This window comes from Ornithorhynchus anatinus, chromosome 8, assembly GCF_004115215.2.
Source record: "Ornithorhynchus anatinus isolate Pmale09 chromosome 8, mOrnAna1.pri.v4, whole genome shotgun sequence".
In the NCBI taxonomy this organism is placed as follows: domain Eukaryota; kingdom Metazoa; phylum Chordata; class Mammalia; order Monotremata; family Ornithorhynchidae; genus Ornithorhynchus; species Ornithorhynchus anatinus.
This window is the reverse complement of record NC_041735.1, coordinates 70,598,202-70,617,908: the sequence shown is the minus strand read 5'-3', so window position 1 is coordinate 70,617,908 and position 19,707 is coordinate 70,598,202. Positions and strand designations below refer to the sequence as shown.

The 19,707-nt window shown below is 57.2% G+C and overlaps 1 protein-coding gene across 5 annotated transcripts in view; it reads left to right on the top strand.

The window, feature by feature from the left end:
• The first annotated feature begins 1,482 nt into the window (after positions 1-1,482).
• Positions 1,483-19,707, top strand: part of AKAP9 (A-kinase anchoring protein 9) — an 89,571-nt gene continuing 71,346 nt past the window's right edge. For 4 of the 5 annotated variants that reach the window (XM_029070044.1, XM_029070047.1, XM_029070045.1 and 1 more), the window contains exons 1-5: positions 1,483-1,558; positions 13,566-13,796; positions 14,954-14,998; positions 18,092-18,142; positions 18,502-18,678. In XM_029070044.1, the coding sequence (XP_028925877.1) occupies positions 1,511-1,558; positions 13,566-13,796; positions 14,954-14,998; positions 18,092-18,142; positions 18,502-18,678 (552 nt within the window). In that variant the 5' untranslated portion in view covers positions 1,483-1,510. The remainder of the gene's footprint in view (positions 1,559-13,565; positions 13,797-14,953; positions 14,999-18,091; positions 18,143-18,501; positions 18,679-19,707) is intronic. The other variant, XM_029070046.1, reaches the window with a different exon arrangement.

Below are 19,707 nucleotides of genomic sequence, written 5' to 3'. Positions count from 1 at the left end.
GGCTAAAATAATAATAATATTGGCATTTATTAAGCGCTTACTATGTGCCGAGCACTGTTCTAAGTGCTGGGGGAGATGCAGGGTCATCAAGTGGTCCCACGTGAGGCTCCCAGTTAATCCCTATTTTCCAGATGAGGGAACTGAGGCCCGGAGAAGTGACTTGCCCACAGTCCCCCGGCTGCCAAGTAGCAGATCTGGGATTCGAACCCATGACCTCTGACTCCCAAGCCCGGGCTCCTTCCACGGAGCCACGCTGCTTCTACCCTGGCCTCAGTTTCCCCCCTTGGGCATGGTCGGACTGGCCCTTACCAACTTTGGAGACCTCCCTCACCCCTTCAGTCCGGCTCTGATCATAATAATATTTGTCAGCTGTGTGACTTTGGGCAAGTCACTTAACTTCTCGGTGCCTCAGTTCCCTCATCTGTAAAAGGGGGATGAAGACTGTGAGCCCCACGTGGGACAACCTGATTCCCCTGTGTCTACCCCAGCGCTTAGAACAGTGCTCGGCACATAGTAAGCGCTTAACAAATACCAACATCATTATTAAGAGAAGCAGCTTGGCTCAGTGGAAAGAGCGCGGGCTTGGAAGTCAGAGGTCACGGGTTCTAATCCCAGCTCCGCCACTAGTCAGCTGTGTGACCGTGGGCAAGTCACTTAACTGCAGCGTGGCGCAGTGGAAAGAGCACGGGCTTTGGAGTCAGGGCTCATGAGTTTGAATCCCAGCTCTGCCACTTGTCAACTGTGTGACTGTGGGCAAGTCACTTCACTTCTCTGGGCCTCAGTTCCCTCATCTGGAAAATGGGGATTAAGACTGTGAGCCCCACGTGGGACAACCTGATTCTCCTGTGTCTACCCCAGCGCTTAGAACAGTGCTCTGCACATAGTAAGCGCTTAACAAATACCAACGTTATTATTATTCTTCTCTGTGCCTCAGTTACCTCATCTATCAAATGGGGATTAAAACTGTAAGCCCCGTGTGGGACAAACTGATCCCCCAGCGCTTAGAACAGGGCTTTGCACATAGTAAGCGCTTAACAAATACCACCATTTATTTATTTATTAATACTCATAATTGGGGCAGAGCGGGGATTCGAACCCTTGACCTCGGACTCCCCGGCGCGGGCTCGGGCCACTGAGCCACGCCGCTTCTCTCAAAGGGGGCGGGTGGAGGCGGGGCGTCCGGGCCCCTCCCGGCCGGAAGGGGGCGGAGTTGGGGCGCACCTGCCCGAGCGGCGGGGGCGGCGGTGGCGCCTGCGCAGTGGGGCCGTGGCGCGGCTCTATGGTTACGTGGAGCTGAAGATGGCGGCGGCGGTGGAGGCGGTGGAGGCTGTGGAGGCTGTGGAGGCGGCGGCGGCGAGGGTGGGGGGCCCGTAGCCGGGAGCGCAGCGAGGCGGGGGGCGGGACAGGGGCGGGCTCGGCGAGCCTCGCCCCCCCTCCCTCAGGCTCCTCCCTCCCTCCCTCCCTCCCCCGCGGACCCCTCCCCCCCGGGCCCCTCCCCCCAGGACCGGCCATGGAGGACGAGGAGCGGCTGAGGAAGCTGGAGGCGGGAAAGGCCAAGGTGACCGCGGACCCCCCTCCTCCCCCCGTCCCTCTCCCCACCTCCCTTTCCCCTCCTCCTCGGGGGGTGTTGGGGCGCCTCGGCGGAAGGCCGCGCTTGGGGGGGGGGGCATCGTTTATTCACTTATTTATTATGCATTTGTTCATTATGTAGGGATTGTTCATTCGAGCGCATTTATGGAGCGCTTACTATGTGCAGAGCACTGGACCGAGCGCTTGGAATGAACAGGTCGGCAACCGAGACCATCCCCTGCCGTTTGACGGGTTTTCGGTCTAATCGGGGGAATTCTGTAGTCATTCAATATGGAGCGCTTACTGTGTGCAGAGCGCTGTTTTTAATAATGTTGGTATTTGTTAAGCGCTTACTACGTGCAGAGCACTGTTCTAAGCGCTGGGGGAGACACAGGGGAATCAAGTTGTCCCACGTGGAGCTCACAGTCTTCATCCCCATTTTCCAGATGAGGGAACTGAGGCCCCGAGAAGTGAAGTGACTTGCCCACAGTCACACAGCTGACAAGTGGCAGAGCTGGGATTCGAACCCATGACCTCCGACTCCAAAGCCCGTGCTCTTGCCACTGAGCCACGCTGCTTATAATGTTGGTATTTGTTAAGCACTTACTACGTGCAGAGCACTGTTCTAAGCGCCGGGGGAGACACAGGGGAATCACGTGGCTCAGTGGCAAGAGCGCGGGCTTTGGAGTCAGAGGTCATGAGTTCAAATCCCGGCTCTGCCACTTGCCAGCTGTGTGACTGTGGGCAAGTTGCTTCACTTCTCTGTGCCTCAGTTCCCTCATCTGTCAAATGGGGATGAAGACCGTGAGCCCCACGGGGGACAACCTGATTCCCCTGTGTCTACCCCAGCGCTTAGAACAGTGCTCTGCACATAGTAAGCGCTTAACAAATACCATCATTATTATTATTAGGTGGTCCCGCGTGGGGCTCCCAGGCTTCATCCCCATTTTACAGATGAGGGAACTGAGGCGCAGAGAAGTGAAGTGACTCGCCCACAGTCACCCAGCTGACAAGTGGCGGAGCCAAGATTCGAACCCATGACCTCTGACTCCAAAGCCCGGGCCCTTGCCACTGAGCCACGCTGTTTTTATCCGTCCGTCTCCCCCGATTAGACCGTGAGCCCGTCAAAGGGCAGGGACTGTCTCTATCTGTTCCCCATTTGTCCATTCCAAGTGCTTAGTACAGTGCTCTGCACAGAGTAAGTGCTCAATAAATACGATTGAATATTGCATGAATGGACTAAGCGCTGAAAATACTAATAGTAATACAGCGTGGGCATGTATTTACATATTTATGTATGTGTTTATTATGTATTTAGAGACGCAGCGTGGCTCTAATAAGAATGTTGGTATTTGTTAAGCGCTTACTGTGTGCAGAGTGCTGTTCTAAGCGCTGGGGGAGATACAGGGTCATCAGGTGGTCCCACGTGATGCTCACAGTCTTCAGCCCCATTTTAATAATAATAATGTTGGTATTTGTTAAGCACTTATTATGTGCGGAGCACTGTTTTAAGCGCCGGGGGAGATACAGGGTCATCAGGTTTTCCCACCCTGAGGCTCACAGTCTTCATTCCCATTTGACAGATGAGGGAACTGAGGCATAGACCGGTTAGGTAATAATAATGTTGGTATTTGTTAAGCGCTTACTGTGTGCAGAGCGCTGTTCTAAGCGCTGGGGGGGATACAGGGTAATCAGGTGGTCCCAAGTGAGGCTCACAGTCTTAATCTCCATTTTACAGATGAGGAAACTGAGGCACAGAGAAGTGAAGTGACTTGCCCACAGTCACACAGCTGACAAGTGGCAGAGCCGGGAGTCGAACTCATGACCTCTGATTCCCAAGCCCAGGCACTTTCCACTGAGCCACGCTGCTTCCCAATGAGGTTAATGAGGTTGAGCCACGCTGCTTCCCAATGAGGTTAATGAGGTTGTCCCACGTGGGGCTCACACTCTTCATCCCCATTTGACAGATGAGGGAACTGAGGCATAAAGTTAGGTAATAATAATAATGTTGGTATTTGTTAAGCGCTTACTATGTGCAGAGCACTGTTTTAAGCGCCGGGGGAGATACAGAGTAATGAGGTTGTCCCACGTGGAGCTCACAGTCTTCATCCCCATTTGACAGATGAGGGAACTAGGCACAGAAAGGTGAAGTGACTCGCCCACAGTCGCACAGCTGCCAAGTGGCGAAGCAGGGATTCGAACCCATGACCTCGGACTCCTAAGCCCGGGCTCTTTCCACTGAGCTACACTGTGAGCCCGTCGTTGGGCAGGGAGGGTCTCTTTCTGTGGCCCAGTGGTGCATTCCAAGCGCTTAGTCCAGTGCTCCGCACGCAGTGAGTGCTCAGTAAATACGGTGGAATGAGTGAATGAGGGGGAGGCGGCTGGATGGGCCGGTGGTTAGGGCGCGGTGGGGCTGGAGGGAGGATTCAGGGACACACGTGGCCCGGCTGGGGCAGTTTCAGGGGCGGTGCCAGGGCAGAGGGGCAGGGCTCAGCCCCTGAGGGTGCAGGGAATAACGGGGGACTGTCAGGCTCTTTGCAACACTCAGAAACGACAACAGGAAATAAAAATCAGCGCCTTCCTCAAGCCTTTGGGCCCTTAGTGCTCACAGTCCCACCTCAAGGTGAATAAGAAAGCCCTACTGAGAGCTCACCTCCTCCAGGAGGCCTTCCCAGACTGAGCCCCCCTTGGCCTCTGCTCCCTCCCCCACCCTCTGCTCTTCCCCCTTCCCCTCAGCACTGTGCTCATGTGTATAGATTATTTATTACCCTGTTTATTTTCTTAATGAGGTGTGCATCTCCTTGATTGTATTGATCTCGATGATGTGGTCTTGTTTTGTCTTGTTCTGTTTTGCTTTGCTGTCTGTCTCCCCCGTTTAGACCGTGAGCCCGTCGTGGGGCAGGGATGGTCTCTATCTGTTGCCCAGTTGTACATTCTAAGCGCTTAGTACTGTGCTCTGCACAGAGGAAGTGCTCAGTAAATACTTTCGAATGAACGAATAATGATGGCACTTCTTCAGCCCCTACTGCGTGCCAAACGCTGTGCCAAGCGCCAGGGTGGGTACCAGCAAATCGGGTTGGACACAGTCCCCGTCCCCCAGGGGGCTGGCTGTCTCAATCCCCGTGGTACAGGTGAGGTCACGGAGGCACAGAGAAGTGAAGCGACTTGCCCAGGGTCACACGGCAGACAGGTGGAGGAACCGGGATTCGAACCCACGACCTTCTGACTCCCAGGCCCATGCCGCTTGCCAGCTCTGTGACTTCGGGCAAGTCGCTTCGCTTCTCTGGGCCTCAGATACCTCCTCTGTAAAATGGGGATGAAGACTGTGAGCCTTCCTGATCACTTTGTATTCCCCCCCCCCCCCAGCATTTAGAACAGTGCTTTGCACATAGTAAGTGCTTAACAAATACCACCATTATTTATTATTATTTTATTTATCTGCTCTGCCACGCTGCTTCTCAACCCCAAAAGGAACCATTAGCCGAGCTGCTTGGAAATAGCAATCAATCGTTTTTATTGAGTGGTTGCCGTGTGCCGAGCAATGTACTAAGCCCTTGGGAGAGTACAACAGAACGGAGTTAGCGTACATGTTCCCAGCCCACAAAACTGACTGATTCTTTAGGATGGAAAGTGCTAGCTCTCAGTAGCTGTTTTGAGAAGCAGCGCGGCTCAGTGGAAAGAGCCCGGCCTCGGGAGTCAGAGGTCGTGGGTTCTAATGCCGGTTCCACCACTTGTCAGCTGTGTGACTTTGGGCCAGTCACTTCACTTCTCTGGGCCGCGGTTCCCTCATCTGCAAAATGGGGATTGTGACTGCGGGACTCACACGGATCACCTTGTATCCCCCTCCAGCGCTTAGAACAGTGCTTAGCACCTAGCAAGCGCTTAACAAATGCCATCATTATTATTATTGTCGCCCATGTTGGATCAAACCTCCTTGATGATGGTTGTTTAGCTCCCCAGCCCCACCCACCCCAACTCCCCATCCCCCTCTAATTGTAATAATCATTGTGGTTTTGCCTCGCTCTGGGCTAGGTACCCGATAATCGGGACGGACACTGTCGCTTCCCCACCCCTCAGTCACCCCAGTGGCACGTCCAGGGAGACTCCACCCTGTCCCAGTGCCGGCACTCTGGCGTCCGGAGGAGCAGTGAGGCCTAGTGGAAAGGGCACGGGCCTGGGAATCAGAGGACCTAGATTCTAAACCCGGCTCCGCCACCTGCTTGCTGTGTGACCGCGGACAAATCGCTTAACTTCTCTGCGCCTCAGTTACGTCATCTGTCAAATGGGGATTAAGACCGTGAGCCCCATGTGGGACAGGGTCTGCGTTCAACCCCATTTGCTTTTATCTACCCCAGTGCTTAGTACAACGCCTGGCACATAGTAAGCTCTTAACAACTATCAATGTATTATTCTTTTTAATAATAGTGATATTATTATTATTACTGTTATTATTATTGTGCTGTTGGGCTCTGCTGGCTAGCGAGTGGGGCCGGGCTGTGTCAGGGAGGGGTTGGGCTGGGGGGAGGCCTTTCCCCTGGGACCGCCTGGAATGGGCAGGGGTCAGGGTGGAAATCCCTGACTTTCTGGCCGGGCAGAGGTCATCCCTGGGGAGCGGTTCTCAGCGCCCCAGGCTCCATCGGTCGGTTGGGTTGGGCGGAATCCCAGCACCCTGGTCCTCCCTTCTCCTGTGTTTGCTTTTGTCCCCATAGGGGCCCCAGCCGTGGGGATGGGAGCAGCCCCAGGCCGGAGACAACGGGATGGGAAGGGCCCCGGGCTGGAGCCGACGGGATATAAATAATAATAATGTTGGTATTTGTTAAGCGCTTACTATGTGCAGAGCACTGTTCTAAGCGCTGGGGTAGACACAGGGGAATCAGGTTGTCCCACGTGGGGCTCACAGTCTTAATCCCCATTTTTTACAGATGAGGGAACTGAGGCACAGAGAAGTAAAGTGACTTGCCCACAGTCACACAGCTGACAAGTGGCAGAGCCGGGGTTCGAACTCATGAGCCCTGACTCCAAAGCCCATGCTCTTTCCACCGTGCCACGCTGCTTCTCTAATAATAATAATTATGGTACTTGTTAAGCGCTTACCATGTGCCAAGCCCTGTTCTAAGCACCGGGGTAGATACAAGTTAATCAACTTGGGCACAACTTGGCCAGTTCCTGTCCCACATGGGGCTCACCCTCTTAATTCCCAGGTAACTGAGGCCCACAGAGGTTAAGTGACTTGCTTAAGTGACATGTGGCAGAACAGGGATTAGAACCCAGGTCTTTCTGACTCCCGGGCCCGTGTTTTGATGATAATAATGATGATGGTATTTGTTAAGCACTTACTGTGTGCCAAGGACTGTTTTCTATCCACTAAGCCACTGCTTCCCGGAGCCAATGGGATGGGAACGGCCGCAGGCAGGAGCAGCCGGGATGGGACCGGGCCGGAGCCGACGGGATGGGTCTCGGACCAGTCCGTGGGGGGCCCTTTGGCTTCTCCCTTCTCGGCGAGGGCCCGGGAAGCAGTGGAGGAGCAAGGCGCCTCACCACGGGCAGAGAGCGGAGGCCCGCCGGCCTTCCCGGAGCCGGAACCGCGGCCCGGCCCACCACCCTGAATACCCGTGAGCCCATGGCCGGGGCTTCAGAGGGAGCGACCGACTCTTCCCCGCCTCTGCCACAGCCCTCCCGCCGGCCCCGTTCCCCATCTTCCTCGGGGCCCCGTCCATCTTCCTGTGGGTCGAGGGGGCCTGCGGACCGGGCTCTGGCGGGGGGGGGCAGTCCGGGTCTTGTGTTTGACTGGAGGAGGAGCTTCCCCCGCCCCCTGCCCCCAACTCGCTCAATGCGCTTCAACTCTGCCCAGCTGCAAGAAGCCTCTCACAAATGATGCTTCTTCACATACAGAAAGCGGTTGTCACCGGCCACGGAGGGCCGGACCTTTCGGACTCCTTCTGGGTGGCGGCGGCTCTCCGTCGGTCCCGGGAGGGGGCTGGCGAGGGGCCAGCCGGGTGCCAGAGGTCTTTCCGTCGGGTGAGTCTCTCCCCAGGATTTGGCTTTCCAGGTGGGAGACTGCCCTGGGCGGGTGAGCAGGTGGCAGCCGGGGGGAGGGGGCTGCCGCTGGCTGGAGGGAGCCGGTGGCCCCGCAGACTCCCTCCCTCCTGGGTCACACTAGGGGACGGCGGCGGCCGGGGCAGCCGGGGGCCGGCTCAGAATTGCCAGCCGGCAGCGGCGGGAGGAGAACCCGGCTTCTCCGTTGGCGGGAAGGGAAGGGGGCACCTGGCAGTCGCCCACCAGGCTGAGGGTCAGTTGTACTCGAGCGAGCGGTGCTGCCTGCGTGAAACGGAGCCCTGCCGTGGACTTCACCTTTAGCCACGCTGCTCAGTGACCGCTTTCCGAAGCGCTTAGTACAGTGCTCTGTACACAGCAAGCGCTCAGTAAATACGACTGAATGAACGAATGGAGGCCCCACGCTCTGCCGAGGACTAAGAGCAGGCTAGGTGGACTGCTGGCCACCGTAGGCAGAAATGGTGCCTCATTATTATTGTTAACAGCAACTACGATATTTGCTAAACGCTCGTGTGCTAAGCACGAGTGCTAGGTACCATATAATGAAATAAGGTGCAGGCCCTGACCCACGTGGGGTTCAGAGGATGTCAGTCAGTCAGTCGTATTTATTGAGCCCTTACTGTGTGCAGAGCACTGAACTAAGCTCCAGGGAGAGTATGGTATAAAAATAGACACATGCCCTGCCCACGTGAGCTCACAGTTTGTAAGGCAGAGGGGGAATTATTATCGAATCCCCATTTTCCAGGTGAGGAAAAGAAACTGAGGCACAGAGAAGTTAACCAGCTTGCCCACAGTCACCCGGCAGGCCAGTGGTAGAGCTGGGATTTAGAATACGGATGTTTTAAGAGTAACATGATGCCAATTCAAATGAGGAAGGAGAGAGTGTCCGTCCAGGGCTGTCCCAGGATCTTGGCCTCCTGACTCCGAGTCTTGGGCCGTTTGTATCCCGCCATGTCGCTGCTTCCTCCCGACTCCTGTACTGCCAGTTGCCGGTCTGTGTCCGAGCCCCACGCAGGCCTCTGGGTCCCAGGGCAGCCTGCCCCGCGGATAAAGACCTCACTGTTGGGCCGCAGAGGAGCGGTTGGTGAAGCCAGCGGGGCCTAGTACAGAGCCAGCTCTGTGTGCCGCCCACCCTGACGCCGCCCCGCGGTGTCAGCGGAAAACAAATTTCCGAGTGGCTTCAGGCCACCAAGCCTTGGCGGACGGCAGTGGTGAACGATGAGGAGCCCGCTCAGAGGAGGTGACCGCTACAGTGCTGCCGGAGACCACCGAGTCAAGTCGCGGAGAGCTCGGGTGTGTCAGTTCAGTCAACCAGTGCTATGTACTGAGTGTTTACTGTGCGAGTCTCGAATGGCTCGTGGCTAGTTGTTTCCGGTCCAGGGAGCAGAATATGGTGGTCTAATGGAAAGAGCACGGGCCTGGGGGGTCAGAGCTCCGTCACTTGTTGTCTGTGTGTCGGTGGGTAAATCACTTCACTTCTGCTTCACTTGGAGAAGCAGCACGGCCTAGTGGCAAGAGCACGGGCTTGGGAGTCAGAATAATAATGTTGGTATTTGTTAAGCGCTTACTATGTGCCGAGCACTGTTCTAAGCGCTGGGGTAGACACAGGGGAATCTGGTTGTCCCACGTGGGGCTCACAGTCTTAATCCCCATTTTACAGATGAGGGAACTGAGGCACCGAGAAGTGAAGTGACTTGCCCAAAGTCACACAGCTGACAAGTGGCCGAGCTGGGATTTGAACCCGTGACCTCTGACTCCAAAGCCCGTGCTCTTTCCACTGAGCCATGCTGCTTCTCGTCAGAAGACGAGGGTTCTAATCCCGGCTCTGCCACTTGTCTGCTGTGTGACCTTGGGCAAGTTCATTCATTCATTCATTCAGTAGTATTTATTGAGCGCTTACTATGTGCAGAGCACTGTACTAAGCGCTTGGAATGAACAAGTCGGCAACAGATAGAGACAGTCCCTGCCGTTTGACGGGCTTACAGTCTAATCATTATTATTTAACCAGTCATCATTATTTAACTTCTCCTGTGCCTCAGTTACCTCATCTGTCAATGGGGATTGACATGGGACAACCTGATTACCTTGCATCTACCCCAGCACTTAGAACAGTGCTTGGCACGTAGTAAGTGCTTAAAAATACCATGATAATTATTGTTGTTATTCTCTGGGCCTCGGTTTCCTCTTCTGAAAAATGGGGATCCGGTACCTGTTCACCCTCCTCCTTAGACTGTGAAACCCTTCAATTCTTGGATGGGGACCGTGTCCGACCTGATGATCTTGTCTCTACCCCAGTGCTCAGTAGAGTGCTCGGGCCATAACACGCTGACTAAACCACACACACACTGTTCTAACGGCAGTTTTGGGTGGGATAGGTGTGACGGCAGTCACTGGTCCCAGGGCCAGCCGCGGGGTTGGCGGGTCTGTTTTGAGAGTTGTTTCCAGTCTGAGGCGAGGGCTCTGGGTAAGGGTTGACAGGGTGGGAGCGGTTTTCCGGGGATGTGGGAGCAGAGCACCTGGCGTCACCGTCTTTTCCTGGGTCTCCAGCAAGAGACGGTTGCTCTTGCCAAGCGGTTGCCCACAGAGGATGGTGGCTGGTGTTGGCGATCAAGCCCGAGGCAGTGGCGGTGGTGGGCCCGGGCCTGTGCCGCCCCCCGGGGCAATCCAGCAGAAACCCGGGGCCCCGGCCCGGCCCTTCGTCCTCCACCTGCCGCCGCGGTCCCTGCCCGGACCGCTCGGCCCCGCTGGACATCGCTCCCTGGTCAGGAAGCTCTCCGTCGGGGATTCTTTGCCGTGGTCCTTCTGGGAGTCCTGGGTAAGCTCGGGGCGGACCCGCACGAGAGCGAGGGTGCCCGCGGCACCCTGTACGGCCCAGTGGCACCACTCTTTCCCCAGTCCGCTCGCGTTCCAGCCCAGAGTCCCTTGGAGGAAGGACCTGCTTCACTTCGAAAACCTTTTCTGCCAGCGGCCCTGGGGGCACCCACCCGACTGCCCACCTGCCCTTCTGCCCTCCCCTCCCCACAGCCACTCTAGGGAGTCGGTACCCGTGGTTGTGACTGGGCCTGGGAGCGGGCAGAACTCCCCGGAAGCCCTCTTCTCTGCCAGGATAGTACGCCGATGTTGTTGTCATAGCCGTGCTGAGATACTGGCCACCGCCTCTGCCACCGGGGACTGAGTGCGGGGTCCCGGCCGGGACCCTGGAGATCTTCCGCTCTCTGCTTTCCTGGGGTTCTTGCGATTGGCTCTGCGCCGGTGAACGACTTGGGAAGGAGGCCGTGCCCAGGCCCCGGGAAACTGGACGGATTAACCCACGGACCGTTCGGAGGGTTCCGAGGAGCCCAGATAATCCCCAGCTGCTGAGAGGAAAAGAGCAGGGTGGTCGACTGGCAGCTGGTCCTCTGGGCCTCCCGACGGGGACCCCCCAGAGGAACAACTGTTTTGGCATTCCGTCGTGGAGGTGAGCACCAGCTAGGAATCTCTGTCGTCCTAGCAGCTGGACCTCCGGACTGATGTCCGCTGGTCAGTGACCCAGTGGACTGACGACCGTGTTTAGCAACCGGACCGATGGATCGGTGCCTAGGTCTAAGAGGTGGCCTAGCAGAGCGGACGTGTGAGTTTAGCAGCTGGCGTTTTATCCCGGGATCTGGTGGGGGCCGGAGGGCGGAAGAGGGACTCGCCTGAGGCGTGAGGTTCCCCGACTCGCCCTGACCCGGCTCCGTTCTGCAGACCGATGGGCATTGACTCGTTCCTCATGCGGGCCGAGGGGTCCCGACTCGTCGCGGTTCCCGTACCTGGTCCCGAGGGACGTTTGAGCCTCGGTCCTTGGGAGGACTGCCCCTCCCGTTGCTCCCCCCTGCTGCCGCCGCCACCACGGAGCTGGCTGGGGGTCGTTCGAGCCATCCTGCCCCTGCAGCACCGTCCCATGCCCTCAACCAACCTGCTTGTCCTTTCCGGGTCTCAGGCTGAGGCAGTGCAGAGTGCCGGGGGGTGGGGCTGTAGTGTGTGTGTGGTGGGGGAGGGGGGAGGCGTGCTGCTCTGGCCACAGAGGGTGACGTGAGGTCAGGGCCTCTAAGGTGCCCAGGCAGCTGGCAAGAGGCATGAGATCCCATGAGGAATGGGATCTGGGCAGTGGGAAAGCCCAGTTGGTGGCCAGAGAAACTGAAATAACTTCCCAGGTCTGCCCCTTCTTCCTCCTCCTCCTCCCTCACCGGGGCCAGGAATGCTCACCGAGCTGCAGGGTGGCAGGTTCAGAACCAAGAGCAAAGTGGCAGGTGAACCTGCAAATCCATTCCTCCACAGACTTGTGCCTGGCATCCGGCCTAGAGGGTCAGAGAGAGAGAGAAAGACGAACCAGGAGGAGAAGGTTGAAGGCGTCGGAGGGGGTGGGCAGTATCCCGATGGTGGGCGGCGGGCCGAGACGGCCAGCGCGCTGTCGGCTCCCCGGCAGGGCAGAGCCCGGGGCTGAAGGGGCCGGAGGTTCGATCCCGCGATGGGGTCGCTCACGCTGTCCCGGTGGGTCTCCGTGGCTGCCGGATTGGCCTACACACCTGCCTTTACCAAAACCTCAAGTTCCTTCGTGCTCGGGGGAAGGAAGCTTCTTGATTTGAGGCTCCCATTTTTCCTTGCATTTATCATTCTTACTTGGGCCATCTTTAATGCTAGACATATTGGGTTTTTGGTTCTGGGATCCGCCGTTCAGTAGTTTCATCTCGATTCGAAGAACGGCACTTAGTATTATTGTTGTTATTGTCATTGTTAGTACTTGCCGAGAACCTCCTCGGGGCACAGCTCTGCATTACGTGTGTGAAAGTATTCCCAAAACATGAACTGAAAACAAGGAGCTTATAGTCTAAGGGAGGAAGAACAGGAAGGAAACTAGTTGGCAATGGCCACTTGATCTGATCCCCTCCCCGCCACTCACCCGTCCAGAAACCTTGTCCCCACCTGGCACACCCGCTCAGACCAGGCAGGAATGGGCTGGGGAACACAGTGGTGGCTGATTCTCTTGGGAAGACCACCCGGGCCACGCGTCTGGCCTTGACCCAGTGGGGCTCAGGCCATGTCCCCCCCCCCCCGCCCCTTGTCCGGCCCGGATGGTTTCAAGATGACCTCCCTGGATGCTTCTCCCCTCGGACGCCCAGAATCCCAGGCCAGCTGACAGGGGCCGACCGGGCTGCTCGTGGGACCGTCCTCGGCAGACGCTCCGTCCTTCCCCGATTGAACCGGCGTCTTGTTCCCCCTCGGACACCTGTATTCTGAAAGGCTTTTCTCCGGTAAACCGTTGTAGCCGATTAACTGATGAGCTTTGCACGAGGCCGTCTGGAAGCACTTGCATAGCTGGGAGCTAATTGGCCTCGTCCTAAAGACTTAAGACCCTAAGCGACACCAGCCGGGGCGGCCGGGGTTCTGTCCGCCGCCCATCTTGCCCCCTTCCGCCAGAGTCGTTCCGGCGGCCCGGGCTGAGCTCGGAGCAGTCGGCTGCCCGACCCACCGTGTCCAGGTCATGTTCTGCTACAAGGTAGTGGATGATCCACCTGGCCGCTTATCCAGCCTCTGCTCCTTCGGCTCTCTAGCTCGAATCAGGGCTCATTCTGGGGATCCCTCTGTCAAGGATTCAGATAGATGTTGGCCGATGTAGACCTGGGACTGGAGAGTCTCCCCTTGGACGGGATGAGTCATCGTAGATTCGCGGCGAGCCAGAGGGAGTCGTCGGCGGCGTTTTCTTTATTTATGAAAGAAATGCGCCAGGCACAGCCGGCCCGTAGCCTGTACTTTAAAAATTCTATCTGAGGCGTTAATGCGGCGGAGGGGATGGGAGGGCGAAGGGAGGGATGCGAGGGGGGTTATGGTCAGCTGAGATGGAAGTACTGACTCGAATCCCTTGGTGAAGTCTCATTAGCGATTGAGGAATTTCCCTCTCTGACCCCACTTTTGGATTCCAGCTCGCCCAGTTTCGGCAGAGGAAGGCGCGGTCCGATGGGCAGAAGACAAAAAAGAAGAAGCAGCAGCCGCCCCCGGGCAGCAGGTATGAGGTGTCCTCGGCCAAAGCTGTGGTGGGCCCGGACGGGGCCCGGGACGACGAGGTGCCGGCGGACGGCCCCGGGCAGGGCCCGACGCCCCGAGCGGCTCCCGCCCGTGGCGGGGCCCGACCGGACCAGGCCTATGCTGTCGAGGTAAGTGCGCGTTGGCAGGTGGGAGCGAGGTCAGGCAGACGTGCGGGCGGGAGTGGTGCCTCAGAACTGCAGAGAGGGAGCTTCTCGGCTGTTCTCCCACGGGGTCTCAGGCAGAGTCAGGAACGGGGGCTCCCTGTGGGACTCCTTGCCATCTGTGCCGGGGGGCGGGGGGCACGAGACCTCTGTCCGAGGCGGTAGAGTTGAGCTCCCAGGGTCGGGGCACAGGATGCAGGATACAGGGTTGGTCTCGGGCAGGGCTCACTTCTGGCCCCGCGGGGCAGCCCCTCGGGGATTAAAGTCCGGTGAGAGAGGGAAGCAAGTGGTCCCCTCGTGCTACCATGGCAATGGATCGACAGGGAGTGAGGGGCTGCCGTTGTCTCACCTTTCCCCAGCCCTTATGTGGTTTAAATTCCAATGTAAGCCCCTCCAGACTTGTACGTGGGTAATTAGGTTTTTGTGAAAACGAGAGACCGGAGCGAGATCTGTCAGAATGGGACGAAGCTGGAAATCCCGAACCTTACTGTGGGGATGGGTGGGGGAGAGTTTGGAGCTGGCTTCCCATTTCTGATTCCCAGATGTGGTGCTGAGGGAGCGAACGCTGCTGGCTCATGCCACCCCCTACCACCGTCCTAGAGGTCCAGAAACAGGGACACATCTTACTGTCCATGGTTTTCGGTCCGGCGGGGTGGGGAGGAGAGGATGGGGCTGGCCAGCGGGTCCCCGTGACCCTGGCTGTCCTGCTTGGGAGGGTGCCACAGGGTTCAGTGGGACCCCCGCCACGGCAGAGCCGCGGGAGTCGAGCACCTTTTGCCGTTCTTCCTGCTCCATTTCCCCAGGGAAGAGAAGGCTCTCTCACCATTCTGCGCAGTTTAAACTTCGCAGGGGTACGACTTTGGCACCCGCCCCTTTCCAAGCTCAGCCTCTTCCCTGGCATCGTCCTGGGGTCGAGGGTTTCTGCCAGCACTCGGTTGACGCAGGAGGCAGAACGGAGGGGTGACTGGCCTCTCCGGAAGGGGGAGGGCCCTCGGGCAGTCGCTGAGTCCTAGGCATGTCTCGGTCAAGTGGGAACACTCTCTGCTTCCCAAACAGGTTAGAGCAGAAGAAAAAAGATGAGGCTTTCAAAAGCGCGGTCATTTTCCCTTGTTTTCTTCTCGTAGCCAGAGAGTGAGATTTCGACCACGGCTGACGGTTTCAGCTCAGAGGTAAGAACGGGGCACCCGTCTCGATCGGTCCGTGTCAGAATAGCGGATGACGTAGCCCATCTCCCTCTCCCCGACCGCGTCTCGACTGGGTTTGACGGTGATGGTGTGAGCACCGGCCCGGAGTTGGCGGGTGGGGGCCCCCTGCTGAGTTCAGAGCCGAGGGATGGAGGGAGGATGGTGGGGAAACGGCAGGGGGGTGGTGCAGATGGGCAGGGATCAAGGGGTTATTGAGGGGTGGGGAGGGATGAGGGCCCGGTGCTTTTCTGCAAAATCCAGAAATCCAATTAGTCTTTCTTCGGTGAGTCTCCTCCTCTCGCAGCCACTTCTCACTTCCTTCCTTTCAGCTTGGGGCTAGCTGGAGCCACGCCCCCCACCACAGGGGCCAGCTGACCCCAAGCTCCTCTACCCTTTCCATTCCCTGTGGTGGTGGGGTGGGGCGGGGAGGGCTTCCTCCCACTCTGTCATTCCGGCGACGACGGCCAAATGTCCAACCCCTGGCAGATACGTCGGAGGGTCCCGAGCGTGTCGGTGAAACATCAACTCCCCAAGTGGCGTGTGCAGAGACCTAAAAATGGGGGTGGCAGAAGATTGATGACAAAGAGGCAGAACCAGTGGTTCGGGGAGGAGCGGATCCTAAGGAAATCAAATTTAAGCATACTCCTCACATGCTTGGCCGCATGTCCACCCCAGACCTCCATATGCTAGCATGCGCGCCCCGTGTACACACCCCCTCTGAAAGTATCTTGTGGGTGAGGCCCTTCTGCCCTGTCCAGGGCTCCCTGCTCCTCAGCGCAGCAGGAGGGAGTTGGAGTCCAACGTGGGGAGTCTCTCCTGTTTCCGTAACTCACGGACTTAGATCCAGACTCCTCTGCGTGTCCAAAGATGAGGTCGAAGAACAGGCACAAAGCTCTGTCTTGTAAAAATCTTGGCACTTATTCAGCGCTTACTTGGTGTGAAGTGCTGGTGGGACGACGAGGTTACTTGATCGGACACTCTGTGAAGAAGCAGATAGCGTCCCACCCCACTATCTTGTGGCTGGATACCATTTCTGATGGAGGCTTTGTGGAACCTCCAGGCGAGCCGCGGGACCCCGGCTAGTCCCAGGGTAGGGGCATCTTGTCCCCCACCCTGGCTGCTTCGGTCCGGCGGCAGTTGGCTTGAGCCCCGGGGATTTCTAAAGACTGTGCCTAGGGGTCAGTACGGTGCTCGGGCGCTAAGTATAGTCCTTCGCACACCTAAAGTGCTCAGTTAATTCCACCAATTGATGGAGAGGCGGGCCCTCCAACCCCACTTCTCCCAGCGCCCAGCGGGCTGCTTCGGCTCCGTCGGGCAGCCCCGTGGTGGAGTTTTCCGAGCACCTCTTGTGGGCAGAGTGCTCTGCTGGATGCTTGGGAGAAGCCAAAGGAGGTCAAAGATACAGTGTCTGCCTTCAGGGAGCTTTCAGGCTAAGAGGAGAGGCTCACCCAGAATTATTTTCGAAGAAGAGAAAGAAGAGCATGGAAAGCGGGATGTGTGGGTGAGTAAGTGAAGAACTAATAGGTTACGTAAGGCAGCACGTAGGTCCCCAGGGGCTGGGAGTGCTCAAGGCCTGAGCCGTGGAAGATAATATTTAGGGTATTTATTAAGTGCTTACTGTGTGCCAAGCACTATACTAAGCACTGGAGTAGGAACAAGCAAAATAGGGTGGGACAGAGTCCCTGCCCTACATGGGGCTCACAGTCTTAATCATCATTTTACAGATCTTAATCATCATTTTCAGATGAGGTAACTGAGGCACAGAGAAGTGAAGTGACTTGCCCAAGGTCACACAACAGACTAGTGGCAGAGCCGGGATTAGATCTCAGGTACTTCGGACTCCCAGGCCTTTGCTCTTTCTACTCTGCCATGCTGATTCTCTAAGAGAGAAAGACTTTCTCAAGAAGAGAGACTTTATCGGGGAAAGCTTGTTGGAGAAGGGCGATTTTGGGGAGTGGGGTATGACGGGACGGGACATGGAGGAAGAAAGTGGAGAAAGAACGAGGACTTGGGTTGGCAGAGGGGGCAGAGCGGGAGGTACAGCGATGAAGAGCTCTGTCTGCGGGCCGGGGCATGGTGGACTCGGGGGAACAGATGAAGCAAGGAGAACCGGGAGCGAGCCTCGGGTGGGCCGAGGGAAAGGGATACTAGCCGTCGGAGCAGCAGAGTTCGAATTATATTCTGGAGAGCTCCACTTTCAAAGAGATTACTGTGATTCGGTGGCTTAGCAATAATCTATTAGAGTTGTTCGGTGTTAGAATTCTTGTTTCGTGGCACGGTCAGAATGTAGAATTTTTAATTTCCTGTAGAGAAGAAGGTCAGTGAACAGAGTGATTCTTCTCATACCCCGTTTCTGCAGTTGTAGTGCCCTCAGTTCTCCTAGCACGCGAGGTGACGTGTCTGTCAAGCCCCGTGCTGAGAAAGATGTGCTCTCGCTCCATCGCTCTCACTATCTCTCCCTCGCTATCTTCCTGTCGTATGTGCCATTTTCCCACTGCTGTGGGCATGCCCACGACTGTTGGTTTCGGTGGCACACTCCTGCCGATTACCAGTGGTGGGATGCTCCCCTATTCCCCAGCGATGCTCCTGCTACTGTGGGCACCCTGGGGCTTGGGCAACGCTGGTCTGAAAGGGGCAGGCATTGGGGAGGTGGCAGGTCAACCCCAACCGTGTGAGAGAGGAAGCTGAGGCCATCGGTTACTCCTTGGTCCCGTTTGTAGTCCGCACCCCACCCGGCTGGGCAGGAAGCTGTTCCGGCTGTCAAGTGGTTTCAGAAAGTCTTTCACTTGCACCCTGGCCCTGAGCTGGGAATCGCTTAGACTCTGAACGTTGCCACGGCGATGTTCAAAGCAGGTGCTTCCGGTGGAGCGGGCGTTGATGCACCAAACGAAATCGAGCCTCTCAACCCAGCAGACACACAATTGCCGAGACACGGTCTAGCTGTTCAACAGAGACGAGTCGGCAGGCAAAACGGGGATGGGTCGGAAGGGCAGGCCAGAAAAATCCGCTTTGCTCGGGACGGAGCCCCTGGTAACGTCCAAGATCGTGAGGTTTCCAGGCGTCGATTGTCTTTCACAGGTGAACGGCTGCAGTTTGGGGAGGACAGAAGCACCTCCAAATGCGATAAGGGTACAGTATCATTGTCACCGGCTATAGCCCAGTACTAATGTGCGATACTAAAAACGTTGGAGCGTCTAGCGATGTGGTTTCAGCAGAATGACCCAGCTTACTAACAGATCCTTGCCGTCGCATGCAGCTCGGAGACAGCCGCGTGAAACCCGGAGCGCTTCGCGTGCTGTTGGAATATGGAGCTCGTAGCCCCGCTGCCTGTCAGAGCTCTGAACGCGAGGCGGGTTGCCATAGCGATGAGCCACGGGCTGACGTGTGCTGTCTCAACTCCCGAGAGGTGTTGGATTCAGAGCTCGGCGCCTGAATCGGCTCCCCCGCCGGGGATAGCCCCGAGTAATGAGAGACCTGGCTTGCTTTAGGAGGAAGAAGGAGAGTTTGGAGTCGGAGAGGTGTTTTCCGAACGTGGAGCCCAGGACGGGCAGGCCCGCCTTGAGGCGGCGGAGACCGAGCTGGCCGGGAGGCTGCAGGAGATCGAGGAGCTGAGCAGGGAGCTCGAGGAAGCGAGGGCAGCCTACGGCCCCGAGGGGCTGCAGCAGGTACTGTCGCCTCTCGCGCCTCCCCGGGGCCCCTTTCCAGAAGGAAGATCTGGAAGCCGGGGCCCGGCGTCCCGGTGGACGGCAGGGCGTATGTGGACGGAGGGCCCCCAGTTGGTCTCGTCCCTCGAATGAGCACTGGGTTTTGAGGTTCGGCTCGCCGGGACTCGATCCTCCCCCCTTCAGCAGAGAGGGTGCCCCACTCTCCACATAGCTCTCGGTCAAGACTATTTCCTGGGGGGGTCAGAACCTTTAGGTCCACACGTGCGGCCTTCCGGATAACGTCCGGGATACTTGCCCGCCCCGCCACGAGCCTCCAGTCGGTGCCACGCTTTGTCCCGGGCCTCTGTGAGCCCCCGCTGACCCCCCGGTTCCCCCCTGGGGTTGGGGAGGGCCAAGGGGTGGGTATAGGGTCAGGGGGAGCTGGAGGGCTACTGCTGGGGTCCTGACCCCATCATGGCAGGGTGCAGAGCCTTCTGCAGGGACCTGATATTGTTACCGAGCATTGGCTTCCATAATTCCCTCAGTCACATAGCATCCCCCTTGCCATTCTCAAGATCATCCGCAGTTCACTGGGCCTTTTCCAGAAAAGTGGCTACAGCTAATTTAAGTTTGCTTGAAGCAGTTAGACAGTCATCTAGCCTCTCCTTCTTGAAAAAGAAAATCAAGGCAGCACAAAGCCCGGAGGGTAAGAGTCTTTGGATAATTTGAAGGTGGCTTTTTATGAATTAGCCCCTCTCACTCTGCTCTTGAATCTGGTAGGGGGCCCCACTTAGACCCAGCTGCACAGCCGCTGCTGGAATGCACACTGAGACCACGGTTGTGACTGTGGACATTGAGCTGCGAGGAGCCTGAAATTCTGCTCGTCTAGCCACAGTCTCCTAGTGATCTCTGATTTTGTCTCTATGTTCGCTTTCATCCTTCCCTATGTGTCTGTGCCAGTCTCCTCCTCCCGTTTTTATTTTTAGTGTGTGAACCCCCCTCGAGGGACAGAGACCCTTTCTAATTCCCTTCTGTGTATTCTTTCCCAGT